The sequence below is a fragment of the Fusarium tjaetaba genome (genome assembly GCF_013396195.1).
Source record: "Fusarium tjaetaba strain NRRL 66243 chromosome Unknown NRRL66243_c0000330, whole genome shotgun sequence".
In the NCBI taxonomy this organism is placed as follows: Eukaryota; Fungi; Ascomycota; class Sordariomycetes; order Hypocreales; family Nectriaceae; genus Fusarium; species Fusarium tjaetaba.
This window is the reverse complement of record NW_023501526.1, coordinates 48,315-68,768: the sequence shown is the minus strand read 5'-3', so window position 1 is coordinate 68,768 and position 20,454 is coordinate 48,315. Positions and strand designations below refer to the sequence as shown.

Sequence of the window (20,454 nt, the reverse complement as noted above, 5' to 3'; positions counted from 1 at the left end):
GTCGAGAACTAACCTGTAAAGTGCGCACTCTCAACATTGCCGCGACGGGGAATTGGCAGATTTGGAGCGAATCTGCTTCGACATTGGCTTTGCAACCGAATAAGTTGAATGTGCTAATTATAAGTTTCGTCTAAGTTAGAGCAGAAATCCAAACTTAGTGGAGTTCTAGTTGACCACAGTGGGCTACCAACTGCTCCGGGCACCCTCGGCGCCGGGATTGTCCGCCACAGTTAGAGCCCGGATACTGAAAGGACGTCATTTGTCCAATCGACCTATCTTTGGGCTTCAATTAGTGAGCCAAGATGAAGATATAAAATTCCAAAATTTAGGTAGTCGAGGAGAGGGAACTTGGATTTTCTCTGTCAAAGCGGTAAAGCTCCTTTTGGTCATTCCTTTTGATAGTTATTACATCAGACATCTTTTGCAATATCAACTCTATGTCCATGGACCTATCCAGCCAATGAATCTTTTGTGGAACCAAGATTTCGAACATGATTTCTACTCCTTCGAGAACAGATTTCCAACTTACACCTCCCGCCCACTTACATATCTCTGACCACAATATCTAATATCACCCCTTTTATCACCAAAACTCGTCAATCCGCTCAAGAATGGCGCCGAATAAGAGAGGAGGGAAACAGAAATCGACCCAGTTCGTCGACAAAAAGAATGAGGCTCCCCCTTCACCATTCAAGCGGCCCCCTGAGGTCCTTGAGCCCTTCATCAACGCTCTGGACAAGAAGCACGTCTATGTCACACACATTGATAACAAACCTGCCGAGTTCAAACGAAAGATCTTCCTCGTGCCTGTTGGCATGAACATTGTCGTTGTACTTCTCTTTGTTCTTCGCATGTGGTGGATTCTCCCCTGGTATTGGTCGCTCATCATGACTGGTTTGGGCCACGACAACGAAACCACCTGGAACACTGCAGACTCAACGTGGTCCGAGATTGCCTGGGAGATCGGCAAACGTTCTGGGACAATGATGATTGATTTCATCCTATTCATCTTTGTCTGGCCCTGGCCCGTGGAATTTGTCGCTGGAAGAGCCCGTGGTAATCCCTGTCAATGGCGATGGCAAGTCGGCTTCCGCGAACAGGAGATTTATGTCCGTCGAAGCCGAGAATGGGATCAAGCTCTCACTGACATGCTTACGGATGAAGGCTCCAAGAAGATTCTGCTCACATACATCAATCATGCCACGTCTCCTATTCTTCAAGAGCAAAAGACCGGATATCTCTTGATGAATGGCCATTGGGATTTGGATTGGGCACGCATGATACTCGCACATCGCCTGGTGGATAAGAAGGAGATTGCACTTGAGGCCTTCAAGAGCGTGGTTCTTGTCCACCACGCTGACTACGGTTGGATAGTTTATGATGTGCGCGGTAGTGGTGCGTCGAGTGAGGATGAGCGACGTCGACAAGTGTTTGCATTTCGAGACGTGCTCATTGCGCTTGGAAAGGAGGACTTGTTCTATCGCTGGGTTGAGATTGTTCAATTCGAAGCGACACAACCGGGCGGGTTTGGTCCAAAGGAACAAGAGGCAGCGGCCAAGAGAATCAGGGAGCTGTTTGAGAACGAGAACATCGATTTTGATGAACTTTGGAAGAAGAGCGTTGGAGTATAATTTTTAAGAAGAACAGACTTCTTTCATTCACACAACACTTCTTGCTCTTTGACCAATTCCAAAAATATAAACAAAGTAGTCAAAAAGAATTATTATTTTTATTTAACTAACTTACACTTACACGCCCAGCACCCACTCTATAGCGGTGGATCTACTGCGCGCCCTGCTTTCGCTTGGGTACTTCTTTGCTCACACTTATGGCCTCGTCGCTTTCCCTAGGCTGGGCGTCCCCAGACTAGGGGTGCCAGGGGCCATACAGAGTCTCTGAGGGGGGTTTGTAAGGTCCCTTGACGGGTGTGGTTCGAACTCAGGAGCTCTGGGCGTACCCAGAACTCTTGAGTTCGACCACTCCGCCAAGTCACCCCCAGAGGCCCCCCGCTGTTGAAAGAGACTCTGTTGTGATCGTTAATGAAGGTATGGGCTGCGGTGACGATGGTGGGCGCGGGGTCCAGCTGGCAGGCAGCTGGCTGATTCACGCTGAGGTTCCACTGTGGTGAACACAAAGTCAAAATCGCCACACCAGGCAGCAATGTGCATGGCTCAGCAGTGAATGTGTCACATGCTCAAGGGGCAAATGGTAGTTGCGTCCTGATGAATCATATCAAAGTTTGGTGGCAGTGAGCCAAGTGATCAACCGACAATCACTTTGATATATGCCAAATGCCGATTGTGCAATATATGCGCGTAAGGTCGATGCGGTTCAATTTTATTGCAATGCTTGCATAATTGGCAGCCAAAAGTAGTTCCGTCTGATCAAACTGTTGAACAGAGTAACACAAGCGCATGGCATGCGAACCGATCTTCGTCCATATAACGATGTCCAAGCACCCCTGACTTCAGGGGGCGTTGGCTGAGAGGGCTCCCAAGGACGACATTTTATCAACACAATCATGAAATTCCGATGTAGGTTTGTAGTCTGTGAAATATCGTAATTATACACCAATCGGGTGTATCGTCGTCAAATAGAGAGATTTTCGCCGCTGCCTGATTTGGAGTTGATGAGTTGCGTCCGAGTCTGTGAGAAGTAGGGATAAGAACTAAGGGGAACATCTGTGCCTTTGTTAGTGCATGATGGAGGATGTGCAGCCTCGATTGAGCTTCTTGTCCATGCCACGTTAAGGTAGTCATCGAAAGCCAAGGGTATTGTTAGATGACAGGATGAAGTGTAGTTGAAGTGTGCGGTGGAGTTACGTGTCGTGTCTGGCTGACTAACACCACATGTTAGTGCTCAAGGTGGACTTCCACGGTTTCACGTGCGGAGAATCCTAGCAGAGTAGGAGTGCAACAGGACGGGACCGGACATAAAGCGGTGAAACAGGTTTCTATACTTGCTATAGAGCCTCAAAAGGAAGAATTGGACAATGACAGAGAAATGTGCATTGGAGCGAAGCAGAGGAAGGAAGCTGGCTCAGAGCACGAGTTTCATTGGTTACATCCCAATAACGAAGCCAATATACATAAGGTAGTACAGATGGGGAATGCTGACTGGAAAACATCATCCTTGCTGTATCATTGATGAGCTGTTTGGTTGTTTGGTTGGACGAGCACCAGGAAGCCTCTTGAGCTTATGTGGCCGTGTAAGCTGGGCTGATCCTTTAGGCATCCTTTCATTTTCCACCCAATCTTGTAGAGTAAATAGAACATATCTTAGTGAAAGGGAGTTATTATTGAAGCCAAACTACTAACAACTATTCAATGGTACTCGTTAGAAAATGACACAGCTACGTGGTTTTTTCCCCCCTACACTTTAGAGACCTCGTATAAGTTACCTTTCATGCCTCCAACCTTACCGAGGTGGGAGAGACTCATTCCTCTTTTCCGTATACTTAATTAAACCAATCCTCAAAAATCAATTATTATTTGTAAAGTCTTTTGCGTAGAGAGTCTTTATTGTCTGCTGCTTCTCGTTCCTGTGTCCGAGCCACTCACTGTCTCACAAGACGGATCATCGTCGGCTGATGGATGATCTACTACCCCTGCTTTAGCTTCTGAAGCAAAAGAAGCCAGGTCGTATTTATCAGTGTCTTCTGGATGGCATTGGGTCTTCATTTTAAATCAAAAAGGTCAACTAGAGAAAAAGGCGAAAAAAGGGAGAATCAGCCCATATCGATAGCATCAATAGTTGGTCCTATACCCCCATGCAAGGACATTCCGTCCCCCAACGGCTCAGCGATCTATTGGCTCCAACAGCTAATGAGACGCCTGTAACTTGGGGAGCTCATTCACTTATCAAGAGTCGCCCGCGGGCCCCAGTCCCAAACCCCTAAATTCGAACGCGCAACTAGCCCCGTTCAGGCTCAGCCCAGTCAATCAAAGTTCCAGGACGGGACATCCATCAAACTACTAACCTACCCCTTCAACCTCATCTCGACGCCCGAAAAACGACTTTGCTGTCGCCCCCTCTCCTCCACCTCCGTCTCCGTCTTTTCTCTCTCAGCACCAAAACTACCTAATCATCTTTATCTACTCGAAATGTCCTCGGGATTGACGCGACGCCGCGGTGCGGGCGGCGCAGGACCTGCGGCTGAGGGCGATTCCAGCAACGGCACTGCCCCTAGAACGAGCACACCAAGCGCCAGGGACAACGGACCCGAGACGAGCTACGAAAGCACAGAAAATGGCCACAAGATCGCATTCGACCCTCGCGACATCAGTGAGAGCGCCGAGCGGAGCAAGCAGCCAAAGCTCACCCTCATGGAGGAGGTCTTGCTACTTGGCCTCAAGGATAAGCAGGTAGGCTGCCACTCGTGCTCATACACGTGCCCTTTGTCCTCAAGGGAACAACACCTCTGACTCTCAAATGCTCGCAGGGCTACCTCTCTTTCTGGAATGACAACATCTCTTACGCCCTTCGAGGATGCATTGTCATCGAACTGGCCTTCCGTGGTCGCATTGCAATGGAGAAGGATGCTTCAAGACGCCGATTCCCCCTCGCAGACCGCAACATCGAGGTCATAGACGACACCCTTACTGGCGAGGTTCTTCTCGACGAGGCTCTCAAGATGATGAAGCAGAGCGAAAAGATGAGCGTCGCAACCTGGATTGACTTGATGAGCGGTAAATTGCCCTATCCACCATTCTCCCAGTACTCAAGCAATCGTCGCTGACTGCCTTGCCAATAACAGGCGAAACCTGGAACTTGATGAAGATCGGATACCAGCTCAAGCAGGTCCGAGAACGGCTCGCAAAGGGCTTGGTCGATAAGGGCATCCTCCGCACCGAGAAGCGCAATTTCCTCCTTTTCGACATGGCAACTCATCCCGTCGCCGATGGTGGTGCTAAGGAGGAGATCCGCCGCCGGGTTCGCAACATCCTTACCCAACGGACCGTCGTCCTCAATGGTAGCCAATTCCTCCCTGAGTCGCTCGAATTCCGTTATATGCGTAGCATCGCCATGGTTTGCGCCGCCTACGCCGCTAATGTCCTCGAGAACGCCCTCGCATCCCTTGGCCACGAGGCAAGGGAACGGGCTTTTGCGCAGACCGATGATTTACTCGCCGACTACAGCCAATGGCCGTTTGGCAAGAAGGCCACACAGAATGGCATTGGTGCTAACTTGCCTCAACTCATCAACGAGGTGGGTAGTGTTTGATGAATGCGAGAGTTCCATGACTAACAGTAGCTCCAGGAGGTCAACAGCGGCAAGGACAAGGAGCTCCAGCTTGAGGTGGTTGCGGCTTGCTTGAGTGTCTTCACTAGACTTGACTCTCTCCTATAGACGTACTCGTGCAAGCTTCTTGCGTGTCCACCACTGCCGAACGTGACGTTTGGCTACACCTTCGTTCAACTACCCAGCTCCATCCAGGCCAAGCTCTCCCCCTCGAAATCTCTTGCTCCAACTATCCGATCCTAATCCCTCATAAACCCATTCTCACGAAATGACTTTGACGACAACCGTCTCAAGGCTCCCGTCGCCCAACTGAAACCAGAACACGACACACCACCGCTATCATATGGAGCAATTCCAGGGAATTGGAACTTGCCTGCTGCTCAATTGAACAGGTTTGCAGCTGGGTTAAGACATGAAGAACTTGGGAGCTTGGCCAATCGATTAACTCAGCGCAAAGTATTATTTTTGCTGGGCGCTTGAACAAGTGGTGTTGGTGGTAGGACTCACTCCATAACTCACCCAAACTTCTTCTTTTAATGTCCTTTTTATTTTTGACGGGGCTTATCTATTCGTCCTTTTTACTTTTGGGAAACAAAAAAGGAGGTGGACGGGATGACTATGACTCTGACTCTGACTCTGACTCTGACCATGGCTTTGTCGTGTATGTGTGTGTACTGTCGATGCGTTTCTTGGAAGGCTAGGGAAAGGGGGCGAAATCCATAGGTCGTTTGGTGTGAAAGGTAGCCGTTGTTGTTTTGTCGTCGACTTGGGTCTGGTATCTCCATTGTAATGAAAAAGAAAATGTCACAGACAACCTTCAAGACACCCTGCGAGGGCGTTTGTCTATTATGAAAACTTGGGGCCCCGAGATATTTGCTTTTACATCTGGTGATGGACTTGAAATATTTTTAAGTATGAATGAACGACCTGGATCTACACACACTCAACGCAAGGATACTGCAACTTTTGATTAGACATCATGGGGACTTGCACTACTGGGACTTGGGGCTTGAACCGGCTTGACGGCACCTTCGAGACACGCTCTCTGCTTTCGTATAGTGATGGATTATATCAACTCAGGTAGTACATGCATCGCCGAGCTAAGTCCTGAAGATGTTTTTTCATGCTCCTCTCCTTTTTGCCGACCATAACTCCGCCAGCGCCGTATATCTTGAATAAATCGAAGGGTAAAAACTCAACCAGCTCTTCTCTTCATCTTCATCTTCATCTTCATCCCCATCTTCCACCTCCCCCTCGCCGCGTCACAACTTCTTTAGTTTACTTCTTCTTGCCCCCAACGCCCAGGCTTCCCTCGAAACCAGGACGACTCTTCTTCTTACCTCCGGCGGCTCCACCCTTCTTCTTCTTTTTGCCCGCCTTACCGAGCAGCTTATCATCCCGTCTTTGACGCAAGTTATCCTCACGTTTGCGTTGACGGTCCTTTTGAGCCATCTTGACGCCATCAGATCGTTCGCGCCATGCCTTCTCACTCTTCTTCTTGGCAGCCTCCTTGCGCTTCACGGCACGCTTCAAGAGAGCTTCATCGTCGCGGATCTTCTCGCCCTCGGCACGACGGCGGGCTGTCAGCCAGATGTCTTTCTCGGCGATGTCGGCACGCTTCTCCGGGTCAAGCTCCTGAAGACGCTTTTTCTGGTTTTGGACCTTGATAAGGGCTGTCTTGGGGTCAGAGGGCCCCTTCTTCTTGCCCTGGCTCAGCACGTGGCCGAGATCGCGTGAAAGCTGAGCACCATCACCAAAAGCGACGCGGCCAAATGTAAAGTTGCTGGCACTCTCGTCGAGTTCAACCGCGGGGCTCATAACACCTGGTGAACTAGATGCCAAAGCCTCCTCACGCTTTCGCTGCTCCTCCAGCTTAGCCTGCTTGCGCATCTCCTGCTTGTGAGCTTTTCGAGCCTCTTGCTTCTTTCTTCTCGACTCAATGAGCTCTTGGCGTGTGCGAATTGGCTTGCCATCAGGTCCGTCAGCTTTTCGGGCGGCACGAAGCGCTTCAATTTTGGCAGCGAGACGAGCTCGGATGGCAGAGGTGTCGGCAGGGAGCTTAATAGACTTAGGTTTCTCTGAAGGAGGAATAGTGGATGAGATGGAGGTAGTAGTGCTGGCAGGCTCGGCGGTTGTCTCCGCGGGAGTAGTCGTGGAATCGTTGGTGTCAAAGGTAGGAGATTGTGGCTCGGAATCATTACTTGAGTTGGCGGTGGCCTCGTCCTCATTCTCCAGACCCGAGATGTCCATAGGTAAAACCTCGCCGTCACCATGGGCTGTTGTCTCTTCCTCCTCCTCGACTTCCTTTTGCTTCTTCGCGGCTTTCTTCTGAGCCTTTGGTGTCGGAGTTGGCACGTCCTTTTCCTCGGCCGCAGGAGCCTCTGTCTTGTTGACCTTCTTCTCAGCCTTTTTCTCGGCCCTCTTCTCCTTCTTCATCTCCTTCTTGGCCGCCCTCTTCTCTTCCCTTTTCGACATCTTGGAAGAGGATGTCTCAGTTGTGTCCCTTACCTCGGCGTCTATCTCATCGTTAAACTTCTGCTTCTTGTTGGTTTCTGAAATATCCTGGGCTTCTGTCTCTGTCGCGTCGTTGCGCTTCTGTTTCTTGTTGGTCTCGGCTGTCTTGACCTTGAGCCCCTCACCAGGCTTCTCCATCTCTACGCCAGGGACAGGCTCATGGTCCTCCCAATCATCTTCTTTATCAGCATCGTCATGCTTCTTTATCTCACGCAGCTTTCGCTTGTTCTTGGCCCGTTCATCCAAGACTTCCTTGGCATTTCGATTCCGCTCGCTGTCGGGATCCAGCTTTCCGCGTCGGGCATCGGCAGCCTGTTGTTTTGTCTGTTTCTTCTTGCTCCATTGATCCTGCGTTTGTATTAGCCTGATTCTGATTGACCGCGATGCATGTGGTGTGTCGTTCCAGGCGAGGATGAAGTTGGCCTTTACTTGGCAAGGCATTGGTTTTAACATACACTGTTGTCTTGTTCATAGTACATCTTGGCTGGGATGAGGCCAAGGATGCCCTCGAAGGCTCCGCGTTGGCCGCTCAGGTAATCCTAAAAGCGCAAACAGTCAGCTTCAGGGTTCCCTATCGCCATGATTCAAAGATTTGTCCCATCACAGGCGGGGCTGGAGGGCATCTGGAAGAACGGACCTGCAGCTCAGACTCTGTCATATTAACTGGTGGTTGAGAAGGTTGGATATCAGTGATACCGTGATATCTCCAGTATTAGAGCAAGTCAGCTATGGAGAGTCGTGGCGATGAAATGCCCTCGATAACAAAAATGAGGTTGGAAAAGAAAGCTCGGATGGCGATTTGCTACTTCAGTTTTTCGGGGAGGATCGTTGTAATTTTTTTTCTTGAGCCTGCTAAAGAATGACCGGCTTTGTGTGGGGAAGGCCCATTCAAGACAGTCGATCCACCCCCTGCAGTTAGCGCATTCCATCAGGCCCAGGCTGCTAGGTACGTACCGATGCCATATTAAGGGTCCTCTGAGCCTCATCAAGCATTCATTCATTGTATGAGTCGAATCGATCGCAAATCTTATTATGACTGGGGAGATCCTAAGCTTGAAACCCCTTCATTGAGGTGCGCTTATACGACCTGTCACTCCAGAGTTTATGAGTCATCCAGGCAGTATCTTACCTACCAGGTAATGCTGAAAACCAGGGCCTGTGTCGTCGTTTCTTAGATGTCTTCAGGCCAAGACACTTACGTCGTGAGTGTGAATTCAGAAGAGTCGCCAATGGTTTCAACTAGCTTATGTGTCACCGAAATACAGTCACCACTTAATCGTTCTTTTATGGTCATAGGTCTGTGCTATTTGCTACGCCGCGATGCTTGAAACTTTGGGCCAAGCTTGGCTGAAATATGGATGGAATTCGATGATGTCCATAAGTAATCTAAGTGCGATATATCGCCACTTATCATCGAAGTCTGTGCCGTCCTAATTTCTCACTAATCTCTCAGATTTCCATGCTATGATGAGATTCACAGATTGCAGCTAGTAGGTCGTTCTTAAGACCTCATGTGAGAGATTTGCAACATGGGGGCTAGAAAACCAGGTATAGACTTGTTTCACTTTACGCCTTTCTGTTCAATATCTTGAACAAGTTGAGTCTAGATAATACCTGAGCAATAGCCAAATCATATACTTTCATGGGAACTCGTATGTCATGCTCTTAGTGGCCTCTATTTCTTCTTGCCCTTCTTTCCGGCGGCAGCTTCTCGTCGGCGGGCCTCCCTGGCCTCGAACTCGGCCTTCTTGACCTTTTCTTGCTCCTCTCTTTCTTCACGCTCAGCCTGACATTATGTTAGTAAGGTCACGCTCCGGGTACGTGGGTAACTCACTTGTCTCCGCGCGGCGTCAAGGGCACGTCGCTCGCGGATCTCCTTGAGACGCTCCAGATCGGCCCGAGACTCGTCCGTCTTGCCCTGAGCTGTCAAGCGCATGTGTCTCTCCTTAGCAGCTGCGGCCTCGAGAGCTTCACGCTCACGTCGGCTTGGTGCTGCTTGCAGGTTCTCGACACCATCTGTGATTTCGTCAACACCAGAAGACGCCGCTTGTTTGCGGGCCTTCTTGGAGTGGTTTGGGTTTGCAGGCATATCGTCATCCTCTTCGCTTTCGCTCTCGTCCTCGTCGCTTGATGGAAGATCGCCGACTTCGACTGTCTTGGCCTTCTGTCTGGCTATGGCAGCCTCCTTTCGAGCTTTCTTCTCGGCCTTTCGAGCCTCGCGTGACTGCTCTTGGGTCTGTTCCTGAGAAGGGCCAGCACCAGAATCTTCCTCGCTGTCCTCTTCCTCTTCCTCTTCGGTAGATTCCTCGTCGGAAGACTCTTCTTCATCGCTGTCGTCGTCCTTCTTGTTTGGGTCGACAGCCCACATGCTAACCTCGTTTCCGTCGGCATCGAGAGGTCGGAGATTGCGAGAAAACTTCTTGCCACCTGAGAATTTGTCAGTCTGGTCGTTGGGCTCGTGCTCGTGCTCGGGCTCGTGGTCAACATACCTCCTCGTGTGGGCTTTCGAAACTTTCCTCCTCGGCCACGCGAGCCTCCTCCAGGGGGACCACCGGGAGCCATGATGGGTAAGTTGTGAGAGAATAGGTACGAGGGAGGTGAGCTTTTTTGGGGAACAGAAGTCTATCTCGAGACTTTTGTGTTATGAATTGTTCAAATCGTTTAGGTCGGGATATTCTGTGTTGTCGATTATCGCCGTCTCGCAAATGAACGTTTGTTTGCTGGTCAAACTTGTTCAACAGGGCGGGGTAGCGGGGTAGCTAATGACGGCAGCTCTGATAAACGAACAAGCACGAGATGGAGTGACGGAGTGTTAATCAGGAACTTTTGGGTGACGTTACTTCTCTTATATATGATCGCAAATCTAAATTCAACTCACTGCACTGCAGGCAGAATATGATTCAAAACATAAACGATCCTTTCACTCGGAAGTTTATCAAGGTGAATGGCCAGAAGTGATAGGCGTATAGCCTAATTAACTTAAGCAGAACGCAGAAAAGCAAGACCTCCACTGGTATGGCCCAATCCTGAGTTGTCAAATGTACAGTACTTCCAAGCTTAAAATAAAACAACGGTGTTCCTATCCAGCCCCCACTGATTCACTACATCAAGTCGAAATGCAGCTCACACTATGATTCAGTGAATTGTGTTAACAGTTGCTGGAGACTTTCAGGAACGGGCTGGGCGGCTGGGCGCTGGAATAACTGAACGAATAACAGAATCCCTGTTTGTCGTGTTTTGATCAGCTCACTTACTGAGGGGTGCGTTTGCAACCGGCATGCATGAATTGTTCGTCCGTCGTGCACACGACACAAAGGTCTAATTTGTATTGAAATGTTGACTCATCCTTTGATTCCAGGCAGAAACAGCCATATAAGGTTTTGGCTTCGGTTCTATTGAGGTAAATTTTACTCGCCAAACCTTAAGAATGACTCCTACGTCCTGTGTATCTAGGTAATTCAGTCTCAGGCACTTTCATGGGATGGATGGACCCCTACCTAAGGTACAGTGGCTCGGGTCTCGGCGCATATATCTTCCACTCCCGCTTTTGGCGCCCCACTCAGGTAAACAAAACCACATCGACTGAGCCGCGATTTTATCTCTTTTTTTCCCTTCTTCTTCAACCTACTAGAAAAAACTGAATCCTTCAAATTCACTCTGGCTTTCATTACACCATGGAGGTACTTGGAGGGGAAACTGGAGGAAAGATGAATCACCGCTGACACTTACCCTCTGTTCTGCTTGTAGCTTTTGCTGCGTTGGGAGAGAGAAATTTTGACGCGGTACATACTTTTCTTCCACATCTTTTGAAGATGTGAAATCATGACTGAGGTGAGTCTGTATGTGAGAGAGCATGGATGCTTCCTCACTTTGGTATACTCGTAATTTGATACCTACATTTGCGCCATGCTACCCTCATATTCCAAAGTGACCATATAATAAATATACCTTCGGCAAAGGGTAAATGCTGCAGTGGCATTTCTCCCAAGATCTGCAAACCTTTGAGACCTAAATCTGGGTATAATCCCAAAACTCTTTTGCCGCACGCATTCTTCATTTGCTGGAGGTTCTAAGCGATATCAAAGTTTCACATCTGTGTTCGAGATCAATCATGCATCTTGCTTTGAGAATCTAGGGACAAGTCGACAGGCTGTGGTATCTATAGGGTAAGCGAGTTATCATCGCCACTCCTCACAACAATTCATCAGTTAGACGGTACATCAATATTGGTGATCAGGATTTGACGTTGGTTTATTTTGATATTAAATATTTGGCATTGAATATGGCCCCGTTCTTGAAGGTTGCGGTGCCAATGCCGCCGACCTATCTCGGCATATGCTTCAGATCAACCAATAGACAAAGGTTTCTCTCGTACAAACCACACCTCCAAGTTTAGCAATCATTAGGACGAGCCACCAAGCATTCTTTACAGGTTTAGTGTCCAACAATACTTTTGTGACGTCTGCTCCCTAGCGTTTCTTGCTAAAGAAGCTGTCTCTTTTGTCAATAAGGTCCGACAACGCCAGAAGATACCGTTGATCCCGCGCTTGTTTCTGAGCACTTGGTTTGTTCATGATATATTCTCGGCGTGATCTTCGCCAGTCCCTTAGCTCTTTTCTGTATCGAGGGCTCACAGGAGTATCCATCGGTCTGAGTATGTGTTTCGTGTCCCAAAACAGTGCTTTGATCTCCCTGTCATGTTGTTCACTGCGCTCGCGGAGCCTACCAGCATGGACCGGATTTTTCCAGTCGAGTTGGTGCACATGATACGACGGCAGGTTCGAGTCAGGCTCGGAAACCGTTTCTTTTTTGAAATTCTGTGTTGGTGACAGGATCCTAGAGGTTCTGGGTGGCTCATCTGGGCTATTGCCTTCTTGGGAATGAAGACGCGGCGGCGCGAGGATGTCAGAGCCGTCATCGCTTTCAGAACTAGAACCAGAAGAGTCTGAGGGCAAGCGGCCGTGATCGGGAGGTGTAACTGGGGTTCCCGGCTTATCGATATCTGAGTCGCTTTCAGATAGACCATGCTGTGAGCTACTATCGAGTTCTGGGCTCATCGACAACGTGCCGGTGCTCCTAGACTCGGATAGTGGTGATAGAAGCCGTTCAACAGGGAATGCTGTTAAGTAGGCCGAAGGGATGGAGGACTCATCATCAGGATCGTCATCGTCACTGATGAAACCCTCATCACTCGCTAGAACAGAGTCCGTCAGGTCGCTGTTGAAGAATGTTAGTGCAGTGAGAGGGTCAGGGAAAGCGAAGCAGGATTCTGAGCTATCATGACTGGCCATGTTAGAATTTGACATTTTTGCTCTTTATAGAAAATGGTACTTTTGATGCGGAAATTTTACAAAAAAGTCTTATTTTGAGATGGCGAGCAAAGAAATATATAGGTTATAAGACCATGGAGGACCTATGGGAGACAGCAAATAGGTTTGGTTTGAATTTGCGAGTTGAAGTATCTTTTTTATTAAACTTCCATACTGAAGATGTTCAGAAAGTGTCTCCTTATATATACCTCAAAACTGTCGCTTTGTCACGGTAGAACATGGTTCGCTGCACTTTGACAGCACAAAATAGGTTTGTTCGTAAGCCAGTGTTCCAGACTATCAGTGAGTCACGTTCACCCAGAAAACTATCAAACTATATGTATCAAGGGGTTGAAAAGTAAGAGGGAAGGGAATTGATGCAACTGAATGAGCGCGTACTACTGAAACCCAATATATGAACAAGAGAAGGCAAGGCAACTCAGGACTGTTTCCCTAAAAGATAAAATACTTGAAGTAACTGGTCTAAGTTTGCCTAGATTTACCTCAAATACCTAAGATTAGTGTGAGAAGTTTTCTCTGAGTTGTTGAGGCTATGCGCATATTGCCTTCCAAAAGCTTAAGTTGAATGGGATTTTTCAGTGTGGTGGCTTGATATGTCTCGCTGAGGCGTCATAAGCTTTAAGTATCAATCAAGCTGTCTCTGAGGATGAATACCTCTGCTGAAACATACTCTCAGGTTTCAAGGAGAGAGATCAAAGCTTATGTCAACTATTATACTAATTTGAAAGAGACTTGTATGTCATGGATTCTTTGGACGCCCGAGACCCATATCCTCTAAAACATCAATAACCCGTTTTCTCTTGGCCTTCCTTATTGCTAGCATAGGTGCGGACCTCTCTGAACACACCAAGTTGACTCCCTTGGGTATTGTAGCAGGCTTCTTCCCATTGGGCGGAATGACCGATTTACGTGTAAACGTAAATTGTCGTGTTGCGAATAGCCCCCGGCTAATATATGACGGTCTCGTATCAATACCACCACGTTGAGAAGTGTGACCCAAGTGAAGGCAAGCAATCGGCCGCGAGGGTAGGATGAATGGACCTGCTACAGCCTTGTAGGGAAGGGCTCCACGGGCTTCCAAATCTCGATCAGAACAAAGTTGACCGAGAAAGGAGTAAAGCCAGAATGCCCAAGCCTCAAATGCGACCCCATGACATGTGCGAGCTTCTCGAGATGCAGCATCAATATCCCACCAAGGCGTATTCTCCTTTGCAGTATCGCAGAGGTAGTTAAGGAGAAGCGGTGCCTGACGATCCTGAACAAATTTAACAGCACATCGCGAGTCGCTGCACAACGACACCAAATCATTGTCGATACTTGCAGCGAGGTCACGCATATTCCTGTCTCGGGTTTCTTCTAGCGGTGCAAAGAGCATGAGATATCGCAACAGTGAGTCGTCCAACCTATGTGGCGGTGAATCTGCCTGCTCCCATCCGTGTTCTTGCGCTGCCACCTTGCTGGCGTCCCACGCGTCCCTTGCACCAATAACGTCGTATAGGGCAAGAGATGGGAATTGTGACACCCACTGTAGAGATGCTTTGGATGTCGTCTCATCTCCCCATATTCGTAGACTCGAAGCAAGGGAAATGGATCAGGTTTCTCAGACCATCCCCGGACAAGACGGTCCGAAACATTTGGGAACGCAGTCCGCTCTGTTGGCTGAATTATCTCGAGGACGCCGAGATTAGGCATGTCCGCCAGTCCCAGAAGATCATGCGTATTGAAGGTGCAACCGCCAGAGATGACTATGTGTGTTATGAAGTCCGAGGGCGGTGCTGTTAGAGGTTGAATGTAACGGGTGAGGTTGTTACCAGGATGGCATATGTGATGTCGAAAGCGGTACAGGCCAAGATTCTTCTCATCTCCTTCTTCCATGAGGAGTTTGGAGAGATACTTCCAAGCATGGAGAGATACTCCTCTATCCCAGTATCAGTATCAGTATTAGTATCAGTATCAGTCGCAGATCTCTAGATGTTTCCGCGCCATCCGCAGGATGTATGTCGTACTGACCTTGCCTCGAGATACCTCCAAATGCGCCATAGTATGGCTTTTGGTAACGACTCAAGATGTGTGGCAGAGCGAATCTTGCCGAAATTATCGCCAACAACACTGATAGCTATGTCTACCAAAGATCGAGGTCCCTTTGTGCCTCGAGGCTTGAATGAAGGGTATGGACGGCGCCGGCTCCAGTCTGCATTGCTCTCAGCCGTGAGAGCCTCCCGGGTCATGACATACTCCGAAAATGCTGGTCCAGACTCTGGGTCGAACATTGCTGAATCGAATGAAATTGAGAAAGTGGCGAGGTTAAGTGAGACGGCACCGAGGGGAGGCAGGAAATCCTAGGATATCTTGTCCAAGTGATAAAAAGAGTTAGGTAAGTTTACATATATCTTAGTAAGCCTTTAGACCAGTTTATTTTGGCACCCTGATTTAATGTTAGTGGTTTTCTTTCTCCCCGAGGTGCGTTTCACCACCTCTGTAACACTGATAAGAACTTACTTAAAGTAAATGAGCCGACTTTGCGCATAAAAATGAGCCAAAGAAAATAATCAAGTATGACACATGTAGTCTCTCATTGGGTTATTTTGAATTTTTTATTATGTTTGTGGCTTTAAATCTTTTAACTGTTCTCCCTCGCGGAAACACCGTCTGAACAAGCCTATTGTTTTTCCATGCATCAACGGGAACAAGCGAAGCCGCTCACACAGTGGGTGGCTTATAACGGCCGCCCTCTGATGCGATGGCTTCAAGCCATTAGACCCTCTTCCCGATCCGCAAGCTTGTCATCTCAAAGCCGGGTAATCCTTCTTCAAAATAGGTACTTTTCATATGACCGTGCGCTATGGTATCCAATCGTAATATCATTCCTTCTCTTTTATTTGCGTCATCTATAGCATGGGCTTGAGGTCCTCAGCGACGTGGAAGGGAGCCTCTGTCTTGCTCTTGACCTCATCGACTGTGACACCGTCTGCGATCTCGATAAGGGTAAGGCCGTTGGCGAAGTCGACATCGAACACGCCCTGGGATGAGAGTCAGTACATCATTCATCAACTAATGACATGAGGAAGATTTGGGCAAACTTACCAGCTCAGTAATAATTCTCGACACACAAGCACGTCCAGTCAGAGGGAATGCACACTGCTTCACAATCTTGGGGTTGCCCTTCTTGTCTGTGTGCTCCATTGTCACAACAACCTTGGTCTCACTAGGGTTGCTGACAAGATCCATGGCACCACCGAAGCCCTTGACCTTTCCGGGAAGCATCCAGTTAGCAAGATCACCAGTGGCGCTGACCTGCATAGCTCCAAGGATAGTGAGGTTGATACGACCGCTGCGAATCATACCGAAGCTCTCCTCGCTACCGAAGACAGCAGCACCGGGCTTGAGAGTAACGGTCTCCTTGCCAGCGTTGATCAGGTCAGCATCCTCCTGTCCCTTTTGAGGATAGGGACCCAGGCCAAGGATACCGTTCTCAGACTGGAGCTGAACCTCGACCTCAGGACCGACAAAGCCAGGGGCAAGCATAGGCATACCGATGCCCAGGTTAGCGTACATGCCGTTCTTGAACTCCTTAGCAGCACGACGAACGATGCGCTCACGCTTGGCAGCTGTGTCACCAGAGCCGAGGGCCTTGGTAGCCTCAGGGTCGTTAGGGTCCTTAGCCCAGGTGTACTTTTCGATCGACTTCTCTTCGGTGCTCTGAATGACGCGCTTGACGTAGATACCGGGCAGGTGGACAGCCTCAGGAGGAATCTCACCAGGCTCGACGATGTGCTCAGCTTCGACAATGGTCATCTTGGCGTTGCGGCCCATGGCGCCGTTGAAGTTGTGGGCAGCGAGACGGAATTGGCAGTTACCGAGCTTGTCAGCCTTGTAGGCCTTGACGAAGGCATAGTCGCCGTCAATGCTCTCCTCAAGAAGGTAAGACTTTCCCTTGAAGACCTTGACGTCTTTGGGGTAAGAGTAGACATCAGGGGAACCATCGGCCTTGTTGCGCAGAGGAAGATCACCAGTCTGGACAACTGTGCCAAAAGCAGCAGGGGTGTAAAAGGCGGGCACACCCTTACCACCAGCGGCGCATCGCTCAGCAAGAGTTCCCTGAGGGGTCAGCTCAAGCTCGACCTCGCCAGTGAGGTACATCTTTTCAAAGGTCTTGTTCTCGCCAATGTAACTAGCAATCATCTTGCGGATTTGCTTAGTCTTGAGAAGTCTGCCGAGACCAAAGTTGTCGGTACCAGCATTGTTGGAGACAGCTGTGAGACCCTTGATTTCAGGCTTCTCAAGAACCTCGTTAATAAGAGAGTCAGGAACACCGCAGAGACCGAAACCACCGCAGAGGAGGGTTGTGTTGGGCTTCATGTCCTTGAGAGCTTCCTTGGCAGAGGGGAAGACCTTGTTGATCTCGGCGCGGCGAGCGGTTGCCGAGAAGGATCGTGCGAGGACAGCATTAGGCTTGAGATTCGTTAGCATACAGCCGAGATGCGCATTGAGCTGCCCGAGACACCTACGTTGGTGGGATTGCGAGCAAAGGCTCGGAGGGTCCGTAATCGGAAAGCTGAAGAAGACATGATGTGTGTGTTTGGAGAGGACGGATGAGAAGGTCGGGAATAGCTTCAGTGTCGACAACCCTGCTGTCGGTTAGGAAAGTAGCTGGGGTATATGCTTGTTTGCACGATCAATTGAGCTTCATGCGCCAGGGCTCTTTCTTCCAGAGACAGATCAGAGAACAAGAATTCTAGCAAGAGATGTTATGAGAGAGAGAACTTGAGCCGGCAATGACGATAGAAGTCGACGGGCCGTTGGCGGGGGATATCCGTTTATTAAGGCCGGCTCTGGCCGTAAATCGACCTCCGTCTAAGCTCAAATACAATTCCGCGACCAAAGTTCGGAAGCGATAATCGGCATTCGGTATGATACCAAAACAGCATTCACAGGAACATTTAGGCGGGTCACCCTCATAAGCTCTCCTCCAACGGCTGCCGGGTGGTCCCCGTACAAGAGAAACCTTCACCTTTGACCGGAAGCGAAGTGGAGGATCTCCCCGATCTCTTCATGTGGAGACCGAGGATAGAGGGGTCATGAGTGGCAGGACAGTGAGAACAGCGGGGGCTCAAGTCCGGGGCAGGCCCAGACAGAGCAGTCTGGCGCTGTAGTTTAGTGGGCGGGTAATGGGTTTTCCGAACCTCCCGGCTATTCGTTTCGGGAGTTGACTTGTCATGACGGAACAGGGCTTCTCATGACAGCCAAACAGGTCGGGTTTCTCACCTCGACGAGCTAGCTTTGTTAGGAAAACTTGCTGATGTTTGGAGAGGAACATCTCGGGGTTCAGTCACCGTTTTATTCATTGGTGATTATGTGTATTAGTAGTAATTGTTGTGACTACAGAGCGTATCCTAGATTTCCGACCCGGTTGCTTCCCGATCCGAGGTCGGCTATGGACTCTAATTCACTTCCAAATTAGGTACTAAATAAGGTGAGCTAGAAGCATGGGGTTATCAACACTCCCTCCCTTCTTCTCATTTGAAAAGTTGCAACACAACGCCAAGTGTCCATGATATTCTGGACGCAAAACTCCAAACTCCAAATGCCATCATTAGCTCTATAGGCAAATTCGTGGCAGCTCCCTAAAACATTGGATGCTCGCATGAGCGGAAGAATGAAAAGTGAACCATCGGGTATTCCTTTATCCTCCACAATAACCATTTCCCATTCAACTCGATAATCCACATTACATAGCAGTAGTGGCATTCTCCGGGTGAAGAGATACCAGCCCGATCAAGTTTCCCTCAGGATCGACAAACTCTCCAATATCCATGATGCATTGTCGAACGCCGTATCGCAGCTGCTTGATCTCGCCGTAGTTATTCTCGATCAACGTCTCGGCAATACTGAGATCAGCCACTCGAATGTGGCATGCTGGTGTTACACCGCGTGCCATGGCTATCTGTCGCTTGTATTCGAGCTGAGCACGGCTGTCTCCCGTGTCTCTCACTTGCATCAAGGCTCCTGTGATGCGAGATCCCCCGCTCTGGCTTGAGTTGAAGAAGTTCATGGGCTGCACGTCAAAGTGTGAAGATCCCCATCGCCTCATATATGGATCATCAGACTTTTGGGCGTTCACATCCCCGAAGAACTTCCAGCCGAAGCAACGCGAGTAAAAGTTTACCGCTCTGTCCAAGTCGAAGCAGTACAGGAGGAGAAAGTCGGGAGTTCCTCCCATGCAAGACATATCTGGTCTCTCGCTTCCACATGTTTCGGTTTGAGGCAGCGAAGAAGGCAGCAAGTCGTTGTCGTTTGCAATTCTTGGAGAAGCATTGGTACCGAGGGATATGTTCTTGGCGGCATTCATGGGCAGCGAGAACGTTGAAGCAAAAGCTGGCGGTGTGAGCATCTCGGCTGTGGGTGTGTTGAGAGCATCATAGCCTAGTGAGGGCACGGGCGATGGTGTTCTTCGATCCGTGTCAAGGTCCATGGCTGATGAGGAGAGCGTGAGAGATGGTCTTGGTTTTGTGTATGACTCCATTATGACAAGTGGATGTATTTTCTTGAATTACACCGGCTCGCTGAATCTTGTTGGACAGAGGCGTCAAGTGATTCAGGCAGGGCAAGGTTCAGTATTATGATGAGAAGCGTGACGCGCCGCGAGGCAACAGTCTAACAAAAGGAGAAATACCCGTCGTGTCTTAGAGACCAGGCCAGCGGACAAGAAACCACAGCTATCTAAGTTGTTCAACAATCAGATATATGGTTTGCATGAACAAGTCATACATAAACTGATGGACAGGGTTACCTTGTTCTTATAGCCACCTGTTGATGAACAAGAGGCAATTTCCGAGAACTCCAGCGCAAACTCTCCTTACATGCTGCGTGCCTTGAACTGCATAAAACACCACAAAAGCAATGATTCGAGACTGGAAGCACGGAACTTGGCGTGGGTGCCATCTGGGGCTTGCCAGGCCAACTCAGGCTAAGTGGTATGGAGGTTAAGGCAAGGAGAAGGCAAGACACTCAAACACAACAAAACAAACACACGACAGTGTTACGTCAAAGACCAATCGTTTAGGTCCAAAAGGCTAAAGACGTCAAGGGCGGAAGAAACCTGCAGCGACTAGGTCGCTTTGGCAAGTAGGGGTTCTCATTCTGGAAGGCTAATGCATAGACGAGCAGAGCTACTGCTGGCGCTGCATTGATGATTGTTGGTCTCTCGACTTGGCTCGGTGTCAATCAACATCAACATAAACAAGCGAGTTGTCTCGAGCTGAGCTGAAGTTGTGGTTGATTTTCAGGGCCTTGACTTCTTTTGGTCAGTGTAGCGTTTATACTGGAATGGTAAACAACCCGAAATCCCACGCCTTCACGGGTCATGTCA

General features: G+C 49.1%; 8 protein-coding genes across 8 annotated transcripts; 2 read left to right on the top strand and 6 right to left on the bottom strand.

The window, feature by feature from the left end:
- Window positions 1-611: 611 nt before the first annotated feature.
- FTJAE_12319 (uncharacterized protein) lies at window positions 612-1,631 on the top strand (the record flags this gene model as incomplete). Its single annotated transcript, XM_037345352.1, has 1 exon — window positions 612-1,631. The coding sequence occupies one exon, from the start codon at window positions 612-614 to the stop codon at window positions 1,629-1,631; it is 1,020 nt and encodes a 339-aa protein (XP_037200651.1).
- A 2,472-nt stretch (window positions 1,632-4,103) lies between these two features.
- Window positions 4,104-5,484, top strand: FTJAE_12318 (vacuolar sorting-associated 74; the record flags this gene model as incomplete). Its single annotated transcript, XM_037345351.1, has 5 exons — window positions 4,104-4,364; window positions 4,442-4,688; window positions 4,757-5,208; window positions 5,260-5,298; window positions 5,350-5,484. 5 exons carry the CDS (start codon window positions 4,104-4,106, stop codon window positions 5,482-5,484), a joined length of 1,134 nt encoding a protein of 377 aa, XP_037200650.1.
- Window positions 5,485-6,519: 1,035 nt separating this feature from the next.
- Window positions 6,520-8,413, bottom strand: FTJAE_12317 (RRP14-like protein; the record flags this gene model as incomplete). The annotated part of the gene is made up of 3 exons (XM_037345350.1): window positions 6,520-8,103; window positions 8,211-8,294; window positions 8,393-8,413. 3 exons carry the CDS (start codon window positions 8,411-8,413, stop codon window positions 6,520-6,522), a joined length of 1,689 nt encoding a protein of 562 aa, XP_037200649.1.
- Window positions 8,414-9,430: 1,017 nt separating this feature from the next.
- On the bottom strand, window positions 9,431-10,317 carry FTJAE_12316 (heat-and acid-stable phospho; the record flags this gene model as incomplete). The annotated part of the gene is made up of 3 exons (XM_037345349.1): window positions 9,431-9,541; window positions 9,590-10,182; window positions 10,245-10,317. The coding sequence occupies 3 exons, from the start codon at window positions 10,315-10,317 to the stop codon at window positions 9,431-9,433; spliced, it is 777 nt and encodes a 258-aa protein (XP_037200648.1).
- A 1,907-nt stretch (window positions 10,318-12,224) lies between these two features.
- FTJAE_12315 (uncharacterized protein) lies at window positions 12,225-13,061 on the bottom strand (the record flags this gene model as incomplete). The annotated part of the gene is made up of 1 exon (XM_037345348.1): window positions 12,225-13,061. One exon carries the CDS (start codon window positions 13,059-13,061, stop codon window positions 12,225-12,227), a length of 837 nt encoding a protein of 278 aa, XP_037200647.1.
- A 763-nt stretch (window positions 13,062-13,824) lies between these two features.
- FTJAE_12314 (uncharacterized protein) lies at window positions 13,825-15,355 on the bottom strand (the record flags this gene model as incomplete). The annotated part of the gene is made up of 3 exons (XM_037345347.1): window positions 13,825-14,610; window positions 14,658-15,003; window positions 15,096-15,355. 3 exons carry the CDS (start codon window positions 15,353-15,355, stop codon window positions 13,825-13,827), a joined length of 1,392 nt encoding a protein of 463 aa, XP_037200646.1.
- Window positions 15,356-15,973: 618 nt separating this feature from the next.
- FTJAE_12313 (coenzyme a transferase) lies at window positions 15,974-17,653 on the bottom strand (the record flags this gene model as incomplete). Its single annotated transcript, XM_037345346.1, has 3 exons — window positions 15,974-16,105; window positions 16,170-17,537; window positions 17,594-17,653. The coding sequence occupies 3 exons, from the start codon at window positions 17,651-17,653 to the stop codon at window positions 15,974-15,976; spliced, it is 1,560 nt and encodes a 519-aa protein (XP_037200645.1).
- A 1,160-nt stretch (window positions 17,654-18,813) lies between these two features.
- On the bottom strand, window positions 18,814-19,608 carry FTJAE_12312 (uncharacterized protein; the record flags this gene model as incomplete). The annotated part of the gene is made up of 1 exon (XM_037345345.1): window positions 18,814-19,608. One exon carries the CDS (start codon window positions 19,606-19,608, stop codon window positions 18,814-18,816), a length of 795 nt encoding a protein of 264 aa, XP_037200644.1.
- Between the last annotated feature and the right edge of the window lie 846 nt (window positions 19,609-20,454).